This window comes from Sylvia atricapilla, chromosome Z, assembly GCF_009819655.1.
Source record: "Sylvia atricapilla isolate bSylAtr1 chromosome Z, bSylAtr1.pri, whole genome shotgun sequence".
Lineage (NCBI taxonomy): Eukaryota > Metazoa > Chordata > Aves > Passeriformes > Sylviidae > Sylvia > Sylvia atricapilla.
This window is the reverse complement of record NC_089174.1, coordinates 82,882,683-82,898,989: the sequence shown is the minus strand read 5'-3', so window position 1 is coordinate 82,898,989 and position 16,307 is coordinate 82,882,683. Positions and strand designations below refer to the sequence as shown.

The 16,307-nt window shown below is 40.2% G+C and overlaps 1 protein-coding gene across 1 annotated transcript in view; it reads left to right on the top strand.

Annotated features, from left to right (window-relative positions):
- Window positions 1-16,307, top strand: part of ANKDD1B (ankyrin repeat and death domain containing 1B) — a 24,345-nt gene continuing 8,038 nt past the window's right edge. Inside the window, exons 1-10 of the mRNA XM_066339946.1 lie at window positions 1-210; window positions 2,247-2,345; window positions 4,028-4,126; window positions 4,221-4,325; window positions 6,108-6,206; window positions 7,724-7,822; window positions 9,769-9,867; window positions 10,795-10,893; window positions 12,420-12,518; window positions 16,010-16,108. Coding sequence (XP_066196043.1) covers window positions 40-210; window positions 2,247-2,345; window positions 4,028-4,126; window positions 4,221-4,325; window positions 6,108-6,206; window positions 7,724-7,822; window positions 9,769-9,867; window positions 10,795-10,893; window positions 12,420-12,518; window positions 16,010-16,108 — 1,068 coding nt within the window. The 5' untranslated portion in view covers window positions 1-39. The remainder of the gene's footprint in view (window positions 211-2,246; window positions 2,346-4,027; window positions 4,127-4,220; window positions 4,326-6,107; window positions 6,207-7,723; window positions 7,823-9,768; window positions 9,868-10,794; window positions 10,894-12,419; window positions 12,519-16,009; window positions 16,109-16,307) is intronic.

The window sequence follows — 16,307 nt, the reverse complement described above, 5'->3', positions numbered from 1 at the left end:
AATAAATCAGTACACATAACAGAAAGTACAAACAGTATCATGATCCCTTATGTTGGTTATGGCTACTTTTTAAATAATATGTTTTTGTTATCATGTTTTCCCACAGTACTGCCAGATGAGAGAGAATTTCAATATGCTGCAAAAATGAACAATTTGGATACCATGGAAAAGCTGTTTAAAAAGAATGTCAATATAAATGCTGTAGATACTGTGAGTATAAAGTGTCTGACAGATCACTTATATGAAGGGTGACTCCCTGGGGTTGCATGGGAGAGTGCCAGCATTCCCCCTCAGCTGCAAGGTGGTGAGGCTGCAGAAGTGCCCTCTAGGAACTGAGAATGGAGAATCATTTCATACCATTTATGGCCATTATGGACATTAGGATTTGTACAGCATCACTCTCAGGTTTCACTGTAGTCAGTGTATCACAATGGGAACTAAGGGCTTCTCAACTGTGCCCATTGCTCTAGGGTTTCCTCAGAGCTCTTTTGTGACTACTCTCTCAAGTAGTTATCATCCTTATGAGTGGAATGACCTTACCTCACAATCACTTTAAGAGTGAATTAATGCTGCTAGCATTACAAATTTCCAGAAAGTGTTACTCTATGGTTTGCATGGAACTGTATGAGCATTCTACAACATCCTCTGGCTCCAGCCTGAGCTCAGAGCTCAGATTTACCCTAAATACATGAAAACACATTTCTTATGCTGAATTCAACACGAGGCCTAAAATCTATATGCTTCACAGTAGCTGAATATAGCACTGTGTTCCACATGAGAGGTAGTTCAACAGCAACAAGCAGTCATGATACTAACCTGGGAGGTTTGCATAGCAGTGTCCTCTCAATGGCTACATATAAATCATCTGCCTGTGAGTGTCCAATGTTATTTATTTTAGCTTCTGAAAAAAATTGCTTCCCATGCCCACATGCATTTTCACTCTACTGGGGAATTTAGAAGATAGTATAGTATATCAATATAATATATATTGATTTGTTTATGAAACAAGGAGACAAAAATTTCCTCTGAGCACACTTCTCTTGAGTACTGAGAGTATCAATTGCATTATAAAAGATCACTTAAAATAGCTCTTTCTTCCTTCTTGCTTTCCAGAATTCAGGAAGTTAAACTAATACATTTTCAGTCCAGTAGTTTGAAACTTTTTCTGCCATCCTTGATTTAGACCTATACTATCAGAGTTACTAGCATAGCTGCAGAGATGTTGTACTTTGATTGATTGTCCTAGCAGGGACATATGTTATGCTGGCAAAGTCATTTTTTTTGTTAATGTTGACATTCCTGCCCCTGTACTCTCAAGCCAAATAAGAAAGGCTGTCAAAAGATAAACTTTTTTGATAGTACTCTTCCTATAGTAAAAGAGGCTTTTTTCTGACATAAATACGTGTCATAAATCCCACCTTTTTATTCCTTCTGATACATATGGTTTTAAATTTAAATTTATACATGAAAAAGTCAGGTGATCTTCAGAGAAGCTAAGAAAACAAATCCAAACTGGCTTTTCAAATAAATTGATTAAATCTCTTAGACATCTTTGTATGGAAACTATCAGTGACTTGTGTTAAAACCAGTTATGCCCACTTTTAACTGAAAGCAAAACTCTCTCCAATAAAATTTAATTCAATTTAACAAATCCCTTTTAAATATATACCATTAATTACTTTAGTCTTCTAAAGTCTTCTTGAGAAGCACTGAGCCCAGTCACCTGTGTAAAATTACTCACTGTTTGCAAGATGGTCCTTTACCTAGATGTTGATTCAGTCTGGGAAGGTGACTAAAAGTGAATGAGGGACAAATCTTGGCTTGCATTGCAGAGGTTTAGTCAAAAGCAAGGAGGATACCAAAAGAAAATCTAACTGCTTACATATAGTCCTCAGCTATTCAAACTATGCCATACAATAAAATAATAAACAAAGATGCTTCTTGTACTGCATGCACCTCCCCTACACAGTGTTTGACTACTTAATCCCACTTTGGCATTTCAATGAAGGGACAATACTATGTAGACTAACAAAATGATTCTGTTTTTACAAGAATTCTCTAAGATCAACATCTAAGTTTCATCCAAGGAAACAAAATAAAATACGTATAATAAAGATCAAGGAGAAGTATAAAATAGTACATATTAACAGGTACATTTCATAACAAGCAGAGAATTCCAAAATCCTGAGCACCTGCACAGGGAAAAGAATATTACAGACATGACAAACAAACTTTGTTTATTCCAGCTGAAGCGCACAGCACTCCATTTTGCTGTTGCAGGAGGCCACATGTCCGTGGTGGATTTCCTTCTTCATCACAAAGCTAGACTTGACATGGCAGATCAGGTAAGCAGGCTTACTTGTTCTTATTCACATGTATAGAACCCTTGAGGAACACTAAAAGCAGATATTTCTCTTGTGCTCCCAATTGTGCAAAATCAAGAGCTTGCAGTAAAAACTCTGGTTTGTCTTAGAACTGCACATATTTATATGGAAAAAAAAGCATTTTTAGAGGAAAAAACATTGCTCAAAGTATTGGATAACTTGAATACCTGAATACCAGGTCACAGTGTTTACCTAACACAGCCAAGGATATTATTTGCCTTGTGTGCTGCAAGAGCACGCTGCTGACTCATGTTCAACTTAGTGTGCACCAGAAGCCCCAGGTATTCCTCTGCCAAACTGCTTTCCAGGCAGTTGTCTGCAGCCAGTATTACTGCCTCCTGGGTTTGCTCCTCCTCAGGGGCAGGACTGTGCATTTTTCCCTGTTGAATTTTGTTATGTTCTTGGCAGGCCATTTCTCCAGCCTGTCAAGGTTTCTCTGGATGGAAGCACACCAATATGGTCTGTCAGCTATTCCTCCCAAATTAATATTGCCTGTAAGTTTGCTGCAGATACATTCTGCCCATCATTCAGGTCAAAAATGCAGATGTTAAACAGCATTCCCGGGATGGATGCCTAGTGGGCATTGCTTGTGACTGGCCTCCAGTGTTCATAGCTTTGGGGGTTTTTCAGGGCAGACTTTTGGGGCACAGCCACAAATTCTAATGAAGCCCAGATTTATCTTATTGCCTGGATATACCAGCTACATATTTCATACTGCCCTCCACTGTTTTCCACAGCAATTTCTGCAAATACACAGAAGATTGATAAAGTGGAGCGAGTTCCATGCAGAGCCTCTAGAATGATTAGAAGAGCAGCACATGGTGTAGGAGGAGGTGTCCTAATATCCACCCTAAACCTCCCCTTACACAGCTCCATGCCATTCCCTCTGGTCCTGCCAGGTCAGTGCCTGCCCCTCCTGTTCTTCTCACAAGGAAGCTGTAACTGCAGGGAGCTTTTCCCTCAGTCTCCTCCAGGCTGAACAGACCAGGTGACCTCAGCTTCTTCCCCTCAAGGTCCTTCACATCCTTGTGTTTCTCCTTTGGACACTCTCTAATAGCCTCATATCCTTGTATTGTGGCATCCAAAACTGTCCCCAGCCACTCAAGGTGAGGCCACACGAGCAGGGAGTTGAGCTAGTCCTTTTGTTTTTAAGATGTTAAAAACAGAGTTCTTTTTTTTTTTTTTTTTCCATAAGAGAAAAAGTTTTTAGAGAATTTGAGTGGTGAGACCATTAGAAAGAGGCCTAAATGGAAAATTATGGTGACTCATGGAAATATAGTCATTGCATATTTTCACTTGAAATGTCATCCACTGCACCCAGGACTATCTATCTACATGGTTTCTGGAGAGAGAAAATAATTTCCAGGTGGGACCTAATCCCTCTGTCTTAAAATTGGATCAGTTCTTCTTTAGCGATGCCACACCTTCTGTCAAGAAGAGGTAAAACATTTATCTAGGTCTTGCTCTGTTGCATTTAGCTTAATTTAGGATGAATCCCACCCACAGTATCAGGTGTTCCTATTGCTTTTCTAAAAGCATGCAGATTGGAACCTACTAATACACTGAATCAATCAAAAAGATTGAAAGAAATTTGGCTTGAGGTATCTTGATGGTAATTTCTGCCTTTGTCATTTCATTTGCAGCATGGCCTGACAGTGATTCATCTTGCAGCTTGGACTGGAAATCTGGATATAATGCGAAAATTAGTTAAAGCAGGTGCTGATCAAAAGGCTAAGAATGAGGTTTGTTGATGACAATTTTTTACCAACCCTAAATGTGTTATGTTTATGGAAAAAAAAATCAAACATTCTTACAGATTGACTTACCATTTTTCAGGAAGGAATGAATGTACTGCATTTTGCAGCTCAGAGCAACAGCATTAAAATAGTTGATTATTTCCTCCAAGATCTTCATCTGAACGACTTGAACAAACCTGATGGGGTACAGTGTATTTCTGTTTATTTCTTTGATGTCATGAGGCTTTTGTTTTAGGGAAACAATCTTGACTTGGAGAATTTCAGTGAATTTTAATTTATTGGCAGTTACATATACTTTTAATTACTGACTTAGATACTGAAAAACAGGTAAAGGAAACAGACAACCACTTTGGGGCAACACCTTTCCTCCCTCTTTGCCCATTTCAGTTGGACTGCGGACACCATCTGCTGTCCTTGCTTTTTCTGCACGAGATGCTCAGTCATGGTAAGGCAATGGGAGGCAGAGGAGGTTGGGTTCAGTCCCCAGTGGATTCCTTTTTTCCTGCTCCTTGCTTATATACTATTTTCTTCTCCTCCAGAAGCCTTCTTGCATGGGCTGCAGTCACCCTGTGGGTGTACCTCCCCCTGTGTCTCCTCCCTTGCATTTCCTGTGTGTCCTCCTGCATCTCCCCTTGTGCATCCTCCCCACAGCAGAGCCCAGCCATCCCTGAATACATTTTCACAGAGGCATCATTTGGTTCTGTTGTCCTGGAACATCATGGGGCAGTTTGGTCCACTGTGGAGCCAGCTGGAAATGTCTGTGACCAGCACAGGGCAGCCTCTGACATTTCCCACACGGCTCATCCTCACAGACCCCTTACCAAAACCTGCCAGTTATGGCCAACATGGCCATGTTTCACCAATGTAGAACACAGAACTATGTGCAGCCACCCTACAGAGGTGCACTGACAGTGTCTTTTCCTCATCAGGTTTCCTGTGTTTTTATTTTTAATTTCCGTGGTGTTGGGATCTTGTTTTGAAATGCTGTGTAGATAAGTCAGATGACTTATGTATCTTTACATCAGGAAAACTTATTCCTATGAGATTTGACACCTAAAGAACAAGTCTCCCCCCCCCCCTTTTTTTTTTTCTGAGTTTCTTGAATTTTATTGACCCAAGGGTGCAAAATTCTGGATTTTCTTTACAAATGACAAGTCTGACTCAACAGAGTTAATTTAACAAAACCCAACTTTGAAGGTTTACACCTTGGGAAAGATGAGAAATGATTTTCTCAACCAGCTGTTGAGGTTACATCAAAATTCTCTACTAGGTGCATGCTTTTTTTCCCCCTAGACATTTCTACAGGCACTACTGGCATGACATGAAGCCATTTTACCTAGCTGGTTACATGCCTTACTGCCTGGACAGTGGTATGGCTTTGTGTCAAGATAACTTTCTGCAGTGGAGTTCCTAAATGGTTTGAAAAGTTTTTGTTAGTTTCAGCACCACTAAAACCCTCTACAATGCACACAGTGCTAAATTCAGGCCTCCTGGATGAAAATTCTGAGATATGTCAGTTCTGGTCTCTGTTTCCAGAATTTGGATCCAACAAATTAACCCTTGCAAATAAACCTGGCAATTTCTTTGCATTGATGCTCTTTGTGAGCATCCTCACACTTTTAATGACACAGTTCTTTCAATAAATATTTTAATACTGAGAAAAAATAGAATTATAATATTTTGAGTGTATTTTCCATTTTGTTACCATTTCTGAAGAGTTTTTCTGTATTTTATTCATGATATATAGTGTATAATCTAGGTGTATAATCTGTTTATGTACACTAAGTGTGTTTTTTAATTACTGCTCCTCTATGTATGTACTATTGTGTTAATCTCCTTAGTCATATGACATATAAATTTTTATGTAGCATACATGTATACATGTGCATGCCATATATCTAGTAACTATAAGTAAAGTATTTCTACTTTCTGTAACACTATGTTTCTTTCCATAATTATTTTCTAGAAGGGTAAAAAGCCATTTCTTCTGGCCTCTGAAAAAGGCCATGTTGACATGATCAAAAATTTGATTGCTCTGAAGCTATTTACATCTGAAAAAGATAAGGTAAATTTTTATTTTACACAGAAGTGCAACTACAAATGTGTTTATGAAAGATTATTATGCTTCACTGTGGTTATTATACAATCAAATATTTGAGTGCTCTGCACATATGTTGCAGTGATATATGGGAGCAATAAACATAAAAAGTGATAAAGGAAGTAGGATGATTGTCAGGAGACTTTTCCATACACATTCATAATTTATGCAAAGCAAGACTGGCATGTGCTGTTGTTGAGACAAGTGGGAAAGCCTGGTGATAAAGGTGTCAGCCTCTCTTCTGGGAGTTCATATTTTCACTGTTTCACTCTGTGTCTGTGTGTCACAGTATGATCATTTCTTCAAACCTTTTTAAAAGCTTCAGGTTGCAAATAAACACTTATAAATTATTTTCCAGCAGTACCTTAACACTTCATCAGGTTCAGTTTGCTTTGACACTGCATTTTAAGGTATCTTAGTTTTTTTCAAAGTCTGCTCTTGAATTAATTTTTCCTTTCTTGACTATTTCTGGAAGGAGTAAGTTAGTATTTCTCTGCATCTGAGGCATTGCAAGGACGAGTACATTAAAAAATATGAATTTGTCAGATACTGCCTTTACAGAACCACCAAAGCAAGTACTCAGGAAGTGATGTTGGGGTGTTTTTATTTGGTGTTCTGGTAATAGTTTAAAAGCTGTAGTGCAACCCAGAGCTCTGCTGTGCTAAGCAGTTTATCAGCAGAGGTTGAAAATAGTGTTGTCCCAGACATCTAGCAGGTTAAAGGTGTCAACAGCACCAGGAGGTAAATACTGTGGTCCTGCAAATTAAGTAAGAAGCCCGAACAGAAACTCATCTCCTGGGTCACTAAACCCCATCACACTGTAGCCATCAATGGTAAAAAGGATTCCCACATCTGCGCACTCAATGCTGTGAATGAAAAACTGTTCTGTACTCTCATTTTTCTGAGAGTTAGGATTTTTCTAGTATTTTTAGCCATTTTTATACTATTTTGTATGCTGCCATTTTCTTTTAGTTCAAAACCTGCTGCTCTGCCTGAAGTTGTTAGTAGCTTTTATTTGCTTGGGGTGTAGTGTTTTGGTTTTGGTTTTATGTCTGTTTTGTGTTTGTTCATTTCCTGGAAAGAAATTGCACTGATGGTGACAGAGATCAAAGATTGCAATGTTGATATCAAAGCCAAGACAAATTTCTATATGCTGACCTAGGCTTTTTTACTCTTTAAATCAGTGGTTTTGAAGGCTCAGTGTAGTAACCACCCTTGTGGGAACCAGTACCTGAAGTTTTCTTCTAATTAATTTGTTAAGAGTTAGAATTTCAGATCCTTTTGCTGGTATACACTGAAATTTTCAGACAAACAACAGGATCAGCACCATTAGACTGAATGCTGGCACAGGCTGTGTGTAGCTGCCTCCCTCTCCTTTTATGTTAGAGAGAATTGTATGTAAAAGACCAAAGGCTTTGTGTTGGTTTTAGTTATTGCCTTTATTCTGGGTTTTAAAATTTGTTATTTGACATTTTTATTTCAAGGAGGGAAACACAGCATTGCATTTAGCAGCCAAAAATGGTCACAGTGAAGTTGTAGAAATTCTGCTTGAACAATGGGAGGAAATAAATGACCTCAACCAGGTAAGTACACTAAACTATTGAAAGAAATAGAGTTAGAGATTTGAAAAATTTTCTAAAAAATCAGATTTGAAGGGAAGACATGCAGCACTGAGGAGACTTCATTAATCTTGCTGGTTGCCTAGTAACTTTGGATCCTGTTTCCTTGTTGTTTCTCCAATAAATTAAACTCCATTAACTCCTTCAGTGTCTTCCTCAGTCCTCTATCCCTTACACACATCCTCCCCTACATTTGACAAGCCTTTGTGTAACTACTGGCAGAGGAGAACAGAGGAAGGCCTTAACCTCCCTTGCTTTCTGTCATCCAGCTTTTTGAGCCATGTGATCCCATTCCTCTTAACATCTCACTTCTAAGCACTTCTGGTGCTTTTCAGCCTATTAATTGAGCCAGTTTGACTTTGACACCAAGCACAAACCACCACAGGCCCCTCAGCAGAGGGATCTCAGGTGTGCACCTTGTCCATCTGAACTCAGCTGCACAAAACTGGCTGCAGACTTTGCCTACCCAATTTGCTTTCCCAGGTGAGTGTTGGTAGGCTCAGCCAGCATATTTATTCATCACGTGTTAACTGGGAAGGTAATCCTGAGTATTGTATGGTATATTGAGTATTGTGACATGCTTGATGAAAGATTAGGTTTAAATAATGACAAAAATAATAAACAGTATTACAATTTTATTTTCCTTTATTACAAAGGAAATTTAAGTTGAACACAGTGCAGATAGAACTCTCAGACTGGCTAAGGCAGTCCAAAAAGGTAATTGAGCAGTTCTGTACAATCTTTTAAGTACTTATTGGTTCAGGTGGTAAAATTTGGCTTGCTGCCGATAGAAACAGGCAGAGGTTTTGAGAAACATTTTCAAAGCTCAGCCAGAGCCCCCGTGCTGGCACTGGGCCAGTGACAGTGAGAAAAGAATGGCAAGTTCCAGTGCTTTTCTGTAATTGTCAGGGGTAAAACTGAAACCCCTTTTCCTAATTTGTAAGCACCTGCTTGGGTGTGGGAGTGCATTCCAACACTGGACCAGTGGACAAAACCAGTGACTCCTACCCAAGGCTCCCCTCTTTCTTTATCAGTGACAGATGAGTTCAGAAGTTCCCCCTTATCCAAATTGTTTTCAGCTGTGCCTATTGTGAGGCACATGAGCCTCCTTGAGAGGAGGAGTCCTGGTGTTTCCAGGGCTTGTCTAAGAATTTTGTTGCTTCTGCACACAAAGCTTGTGCTGCTTGTGCCCCTGTCTTGGCATGGCTAATGGTGTAACCTTCCCACCCAACTGGAGATGTTGTGATCTGTGTATGAACAGATCTCTCTTCCCATAGCATCAGCAAAGTACTAAAATGTATTAAGTTTACCAGAATAATGTCAGTATTTTAAGCAAAGAAAAATTAGGATTTATTGATTCTTCTCTGACTGTTGAAACACCAGAGTAATTTCTATTAAATCTTTGTGTATTCTAGATGTTGAGAAGCAGAAATTAGATCGTTGTGTAGCTGATGTATCCCATTTTATAGACTTGCTGTGGAGACATAGAGACTCCTTCAGTGTGAAAAGATCCAAAATAAATATGAAACAGAATTATTTCTGCTAAAAGTTCTCCTTATGACCTGCACCTGGAATTGTGAATTTTTCAGAAATCCATGGCATTGTGCTGACAGAAACTGGAATTACTGTATGTACTGGCCTACTAGTGGTGTTGCCTGGTGTTGAATGGCAACAATTGCTGCCCACCAAAAAGAGCATGATTACTATTTATGAAATAGTTCTCTGTATTGTAAACCTTACTATACATCTGTCCAGACCAACATCACCTGTCACTTAACTGCTGGTGAGTGGCCATGTCATTCAGGAGTTGGATGAGCCTGATGGAGCCTAACTTTGTGGAGCTGTTTGTGTCTCAGCATTGTAGTCACATGTCTGAAACTGGAACAGACATTTTGTCTCTTCTGGTCTAGAATGGAGAGACTCCATTTTTTTTGGCTGTTGAAGGAGGTCATGAAAAATGTGCTGAACTCTTACTGGAGGCAGGGAGTGACATCAATGTTTCAACTCAGGTATGTGCACAGTGTCCCTCCTGGTGGGACATACCAGACTGTGGGAAGGACCTTACTAACAAAGGATATTTGCTTTGATTTTTTAAAATGAAGCAGGGAATACAATTAAAATAGGGAATGTTGAGAGAACTAAGAGAATAAAACAAATGTTTGGACAAAAAAAATGAAGAAAAATAACATTAGCTTTATTTGATGGAGTGCCGTGGTGGAGCTTTTTATTTCCTGTATGCCCACTGATACAACATATTACTAGAAAACGTAACCAACCAGGATAAATGAAAATACTCCTTTTTGGTAATGCATGCGACTGATCTGATCACAATCATGTTCTCTACATCTGATTCCTGAACTGCAGTCCAGCTCATGTCTGCTGAATGGCCTTGGCTAGCCTGCTGCAGGAAGTTTGTGATTCCAGCAGAATGAGAACTTGTTTGTTTAACATGAATTATTTTGTAAAAGTTAATTTTAAAAAATTATTTTCTATTAATTTAATTATGTTTCTTTTTCTATTGATTTATTAACTATTCTATGGATTTACTGGTTAATGAGACTGTACTTGCTTGGTAAGGGTCTAACAGACTAACAAAGTAGGAATGTGTTGGCATTGTTGTTGTCCAAGGAACAGTATAGATGATGATGCTGATCTGTCTTTTTTTTTTTAAGAGAAGTTGGGTGGGGTTATAGGATACTGGTGTTCTTTAGTATGTTTGTTGATACAGTACGGAAATTTCCTTCACTGTTGACAAAAACATCATCCTGACTGCTGATCTGCTTCATTCTGTATCATTTTGTCAAAGGTTTTATTGGTGGAGGGGACACTAAGGCAAATTTAAATGTAAGATTGTCCCATAATTGTACCTCTCTTTAATACTGGGGTTTTTTCAGCAATAAAAATGTACATTTTTCTGTCATTCAAATTTCTTTCAGAACAATAGCAGTGCTTTGCAGGTCGCAATTCAGAATGGACATCTCCCCTTGGTCACTTTTCTTATTGATAAGAATATTGACCTGGTTCCCAAACCTGAGGTGAGTGTCTATCAGAATAATTCTTCTGCTGCTGCTCAGCCTGTCCTGTCTTTCCGTGGTGAATTCAGACAGCTGAATGAGACTGAGTAGTTCCTTGAACTTTTTCCTGCACACATTATTATTTGGTTTGTAGATGTTGGTTAGCAACCCACACAGAGCAGTGGAGACAAGGTCCTGTCTCCACCCCAGTGTGTGCCTGAGCAGGCTGGTGCAGTGCAGAGCAGACCTGCTAAGCCAAGAGACAGGCATTCAGAGAAGAGCACAGTGCCCTGCCTGAACTTAGCAGTAGTAATGCTATGGGCAAAGGGTCAACATGATTTTGAATAAAGATAATTGAAATGTAAATAAGCACTTCAGTGCTTTCATCCTCTGCAGGTAAATGCACCCTCAGTGCCTTCAAAATCTGCATGCCAACATTCTTTGTGATTTAAAAGGAAAGAAGTATTTCTATTATCCAAATCCTCTCTCGGTTTATATACGATAAATATTTGAGATTTTCTATGAATAAAAAATTATTTTCCACTTCTAGAGTACAGGATGAAAATGGAATCTGGACTTCATGACTTATGCCATGATCACTGGCCTCTTGCAGAAACTTATCAAAGAATAACAATTTAGGATGTGCTTGAAATTATTTAAGGATCAGGCAGTTGTTGTGCTGCTTGTTCTCATTAGCTTTCTGCAACAGAAGCAACTCAAGAAATTATAACTTACATTCTGCAAAGGTTTCCATCACACTGTTGCATAAGAGCTTGCTATATTTTTCTGTAGCCCTGAAGAAATGGCTGTTTTTTATAAAGACACTGAGCTGGTGCCTGGCATCATGACTGGTACTGGTATAGAATTATTCTTTAGCTGTATTCTGTGAGAAACTGATCAGTCACAGGTTCAACATACAAAGTGATCTTGCCAACCTAGTGTGAATTTTTACTCTTGTATTTGTGCCCTGGACAGATTAATAAATAATCACTCAAATAAAACCTCTGTCTTACAAACTCAAAGTTGTTATATTTTATAAATACGGCAGCAAGTCACTTTTGTATGAAGAGCACTTCCAGCAGCCACATGCGACAAGGTTTTGTTCCTGGAAAGGAGATTTCGACATCAGTTTACCGAAATCAGAATGAACCGTTCCCCAGGCTATTCAACAAAGGGCAAAGCACTGTTCTGAGGGACCAGGAACATTACCCCAGTCTCTCTGTTATCAGGATAGCAGCACATCCCAAGTAGCAGCAATTAAGGGGAGTGCCTTGTTGCATTCCTGAGTGGTGGCACACTGATGCACACCCCAATGCAGCCAGCATTTCCAGTCTTAGCTGTATTTGTTTACCCACTTCTGTGGGTGTTGGAGGAGCAGCTGCCACCTCTGATGTGATTCCACACATCCAGGTGTGTTTTCTGCAGTTTTGAACCCCTGCTAGAGCATGTCACCTTTGCAAGAGGTGGGCTTCAATAAGAACTTCTTTCTTTGCATGAGCTTGTAATAATATACCCAAGTATAACAATTTATTATTTTCCCTCCACAGCAGAAGAATTCCCCTCTCCATTTAGCAGTTATCAGTAATAATCTACCGGTAGTAAAAAGCCTTTTGGATGCCAATCACGACATAAACTCCTTAAATCACGTAAGAATGGCTGGGAATTTACACAGCTTTATTGGTAAAGGGGAGATTATGTGGGGTTTGCTTGAATTTTTTTCCTTATGAGGCTTAGGGTACAAAAAAAAAAGGAAGGAAGAGGCAGTTCTCTCCTAATCTTTTTGTGTGTGTACATATGTATTAGTCACTGGTACATGCTGTGCTAATACTGTTTGAGCAAGATAAGGATAGCACAATGCTCTGTACACAGAAAATGATTGGGTAATGTATTGTTCAAGTGTTACGGTTCATGTGTAATGAATGACAGAAATATCTCTTTGGTGTTGGCTTCAGAGGGAAGCCCAGTGCAGAATGTCATTGGGCTGGAAAGAAGTCAATTTTTCCTTTAAGCAACCCACCACGTGCAGTGTTTTAGATCTGTGACCAAAGCAGTGCTGGTAAGAAAACCCTGTTAAAGCTGTTGCTGAACAATGCTTGCACAGCATCAAGGCCTTCTCTGTTCCACACTCTGTGCCCCCTCTGAATCACTTGGGTGCACAGGGAGCTGGGAGGGGACAGAGCTGGGCACAGCTGAGCAACCCTGAGTGACAAGGTCAGGGTCTCTGTGGTGCAATCAGTGAGTGTGCCCAGCTGCTCACTGGAAGGAACAAATGCTGGTTTGACCCCAACCACGGACAGCTACACCTGTATTCCTTATCCTTATCCCTCAATCAGGATTCTTTCACCCTGTTTGGTGTCCATGGTCTTTGGAGGCCTTTGGTTAGTCGATTCCCTGTAGTTCAGATCAGTTCACTGTAGATCATATCCACCACTGATGTGTGCCATGCTTATTTTGGTGCTGTCATACTTGATCCTTTCTTTTGCTGTACAAAACCTCCTATAATTCTTAACCTTCATTTCTGCCTTTGCTATGTTGCATATCACTTTGTATTGCCTTGCCTGGCATAGCAATGATAAAAACACTGGCTTATGCCTGATCTGGTGTTTTTGGGCCTTACAATGTCACTCTGTGAACTCAGGTCACTGTCTCATCAAGAAAATCAACAATTACGCATTTTCCTTTCCCTTCTTGGAGAGGCACTTTGTTGAGAGAGGAATGAATGGCATTTTCCCCTTCTTCTCCCCCAGGACAAGGCCCTCCCACCTTCTTGTAACACCACTCAGTTCCTTGAATATCCTCACTAATCACACTGCTTATACTGGTGTGTGTTGTGAGCATGGCTTTGATTATCATGAGTAACAATTAACAGTTAATTGGGAAAGCCACACAGGGATTTGCCTTGAGGCAGTCAATTCTCAGATGGCGTCATGTGTGGAAAATTCTTACTGCCTCCTATAGTTTGGGACTTCATGCCTTAGCAGGAATTCAGTCCCAATAAATTCATACACCATCTGAAGGAGGAGCCTTGCCCACCCTGATGAAACATAGGGATTTCCAATGCTGTGTTGGGTATGGCCCTTGCTTACTGAGCTGCCATCCAATGCCCTCAGAAGAAAAAGAGGGTTTCCTGATCAAGGAGCACAAAAAGGGACACTGAGAAGCTCTGAAGCCACCACATGAACACTGAAAACTCACTTAGTTGGAGGTGTCACACCTTTGCTTAACCAGAGACCCAGCCCTCAAATATAATAATTGTGCCTGCACTCAAGGAGAGATGATGGAGGTAGATGTGGATTTGGTTAGAAAGGGAACAGCAGCTCCTGCTGAGGGGCAAAAGGGGCATGATTCAAAAGCCTGGCCTGTAGCAGGAGAGGAAAGGGAAAAGACAAGGATGACAACAGAAGCAAAACTATCTGGTGTCCATCTCTGAATGACCTCTTAGGTAGGCAGCAAATTCATCTGTCAGCAAGGTGAGCACACTGTTTCCTGACTGCTCCAGTTGGGAAGGCAGGGAAGCCCAGCTGCTGGGATCCACTTCTAGGGACAAAGAGATGGACAAAGGGATCATGACAGAAGCAGCCACTCATAAGTTTCTGGAGATGTCTCTTACTGAGCATGAACGAGAAGTGTCTTATCAAAGAAGATACTGCAAGGCAGCAAGGCAAGCAAACTACCACACAAGGTATCCAGAATCTAAGTGAGTGGTGGTAGAGGTAGACTACAGTGACCTGGCCAACATCTAGGCTCCCAAAAATCTCTGTGACACCCAGTGCCCACCGTCCATATGGCAGAAAACTGTACAAAGCTCACATACAGTGGCCCCTGGCCATGACAGACTCCAGTGGTCCAGCTGTGTTCAGACTGCCCTGCCACCAGTGGCACTCTAGGGGAATCTCTTCCCCCTCCCCATCAGCCTTTCCACATCTCAGCTGTGGAAAGGCTGTTCCCAGCAGAGCTGTGAGTCCCCTCTGGGGTGCTGTGGCTTCCTGCTGGGGAAATGCAGCCTGGTTTCCCTCACCACATGTGGAGGAGCTCCCCACTATAGCAACAAGGATGAGTCTTTGAGAAATCTGTGGTTCACCCTTTCCCATTGTTCGTTTTATTGCTAGAGATTAATTTATACACAATTTTGTGGAAGACACAGTGTCATTTGTGGTTGGAGTAAAGTTGAATGACAAGTCTTTCTCGTCACATAAAATAGAGAATTCTGTAAATTTCTTCAACACATCTTTTAGAAATGCTTTGCACTTTGTCCCTAGATTGCCTGAAGTTGCCTACAGTAGGTACTTATGTATCCTCAAATTTCTGCAGGAAAAAAAGGTGGTGTATGAATAAAAAAAATATCTTTTATTTATGGAAAAAAAAAAAAGTAAGGTAAATAAACGAGATTTTGTGATCATAGTGTAAACTGTACAATTAACTGATGAGATTTTTAATGTGGAACCATAAGCCTGGTGTTTCTTAGTATGCAAACCTTTAATTGAGATCTAAAGGCCAAATAAATTCTCTAACCAGGCCCATGAGTAAAGTAAACTAGCAGTGTCAGAGAAGCATAAGCATAAAACATTCTGTTTAAATGGATAATATGTCCCAAGAAACATACTAAGGAACATTTCCATATAGGCAGGGCTTCCACAGTTACTCCATTATTTGCTGCTGCGTTTCACCCATGCATGTGTGGATTTTCTTACTCTAGTTTCTGTAAAAGAATAAGTAAATACAAATTTGGGTATATATAGCTATGTAGAGACAATACAACCCTTCTTTCAGACTGAAAGGTTTGCTCTAAGCTAATGGGTGTGGGTTGCCAGACACATGAAGCCCTCTGTCCAAAGCACCTTGCTTTAAGAGGGAAGAGAGGACAAGCTTGTTACAGTACATTAGAGGGGCATAATAAGAACTCTTTCCTGAGCCAGCTGGAACTTCTGCCTGGTTTTCCTGAGGAGATCCCATATGCTCTCTTGTCTGCCTGAAAGAAAACTGGCAGATCACTCAAAAGTTAAATGGTTTCCCTCTGTCCAGTATTTTCTCACCAAAGTCACCTCTTGTAGTGAATCTATTTTAGGTTCAGCCTGTGAGATGCTGCTTCTAGTAGTAAGTTTTACTTAATGCATTTATTTGGTGTCTTTAATTACAGAGGCAGGAAACCCCTCTCCATCTGGCAGCTGATCTTGGCAATGTGGAGTTGGTGGATGTGCTGCTGAAGTCAGGCTGCAATCTCAGGACCATGGATAAGGTAAATTGCATTCCTCACATGTATAAGGATAACATGATTTTAGTTTTTGTTTTATGATCTTCCTTACAGAGGTGCATAAAGCACATGTTGCCAGTTGTGTTTGCTAAGTAAAGCTAACTGCAAAGGAGGCCTTCTTTTAATATTGCTATACCTGCAGCTGGCAGAGATCTGAAATGGTTTTGGTGAAGAAATGTAAAAC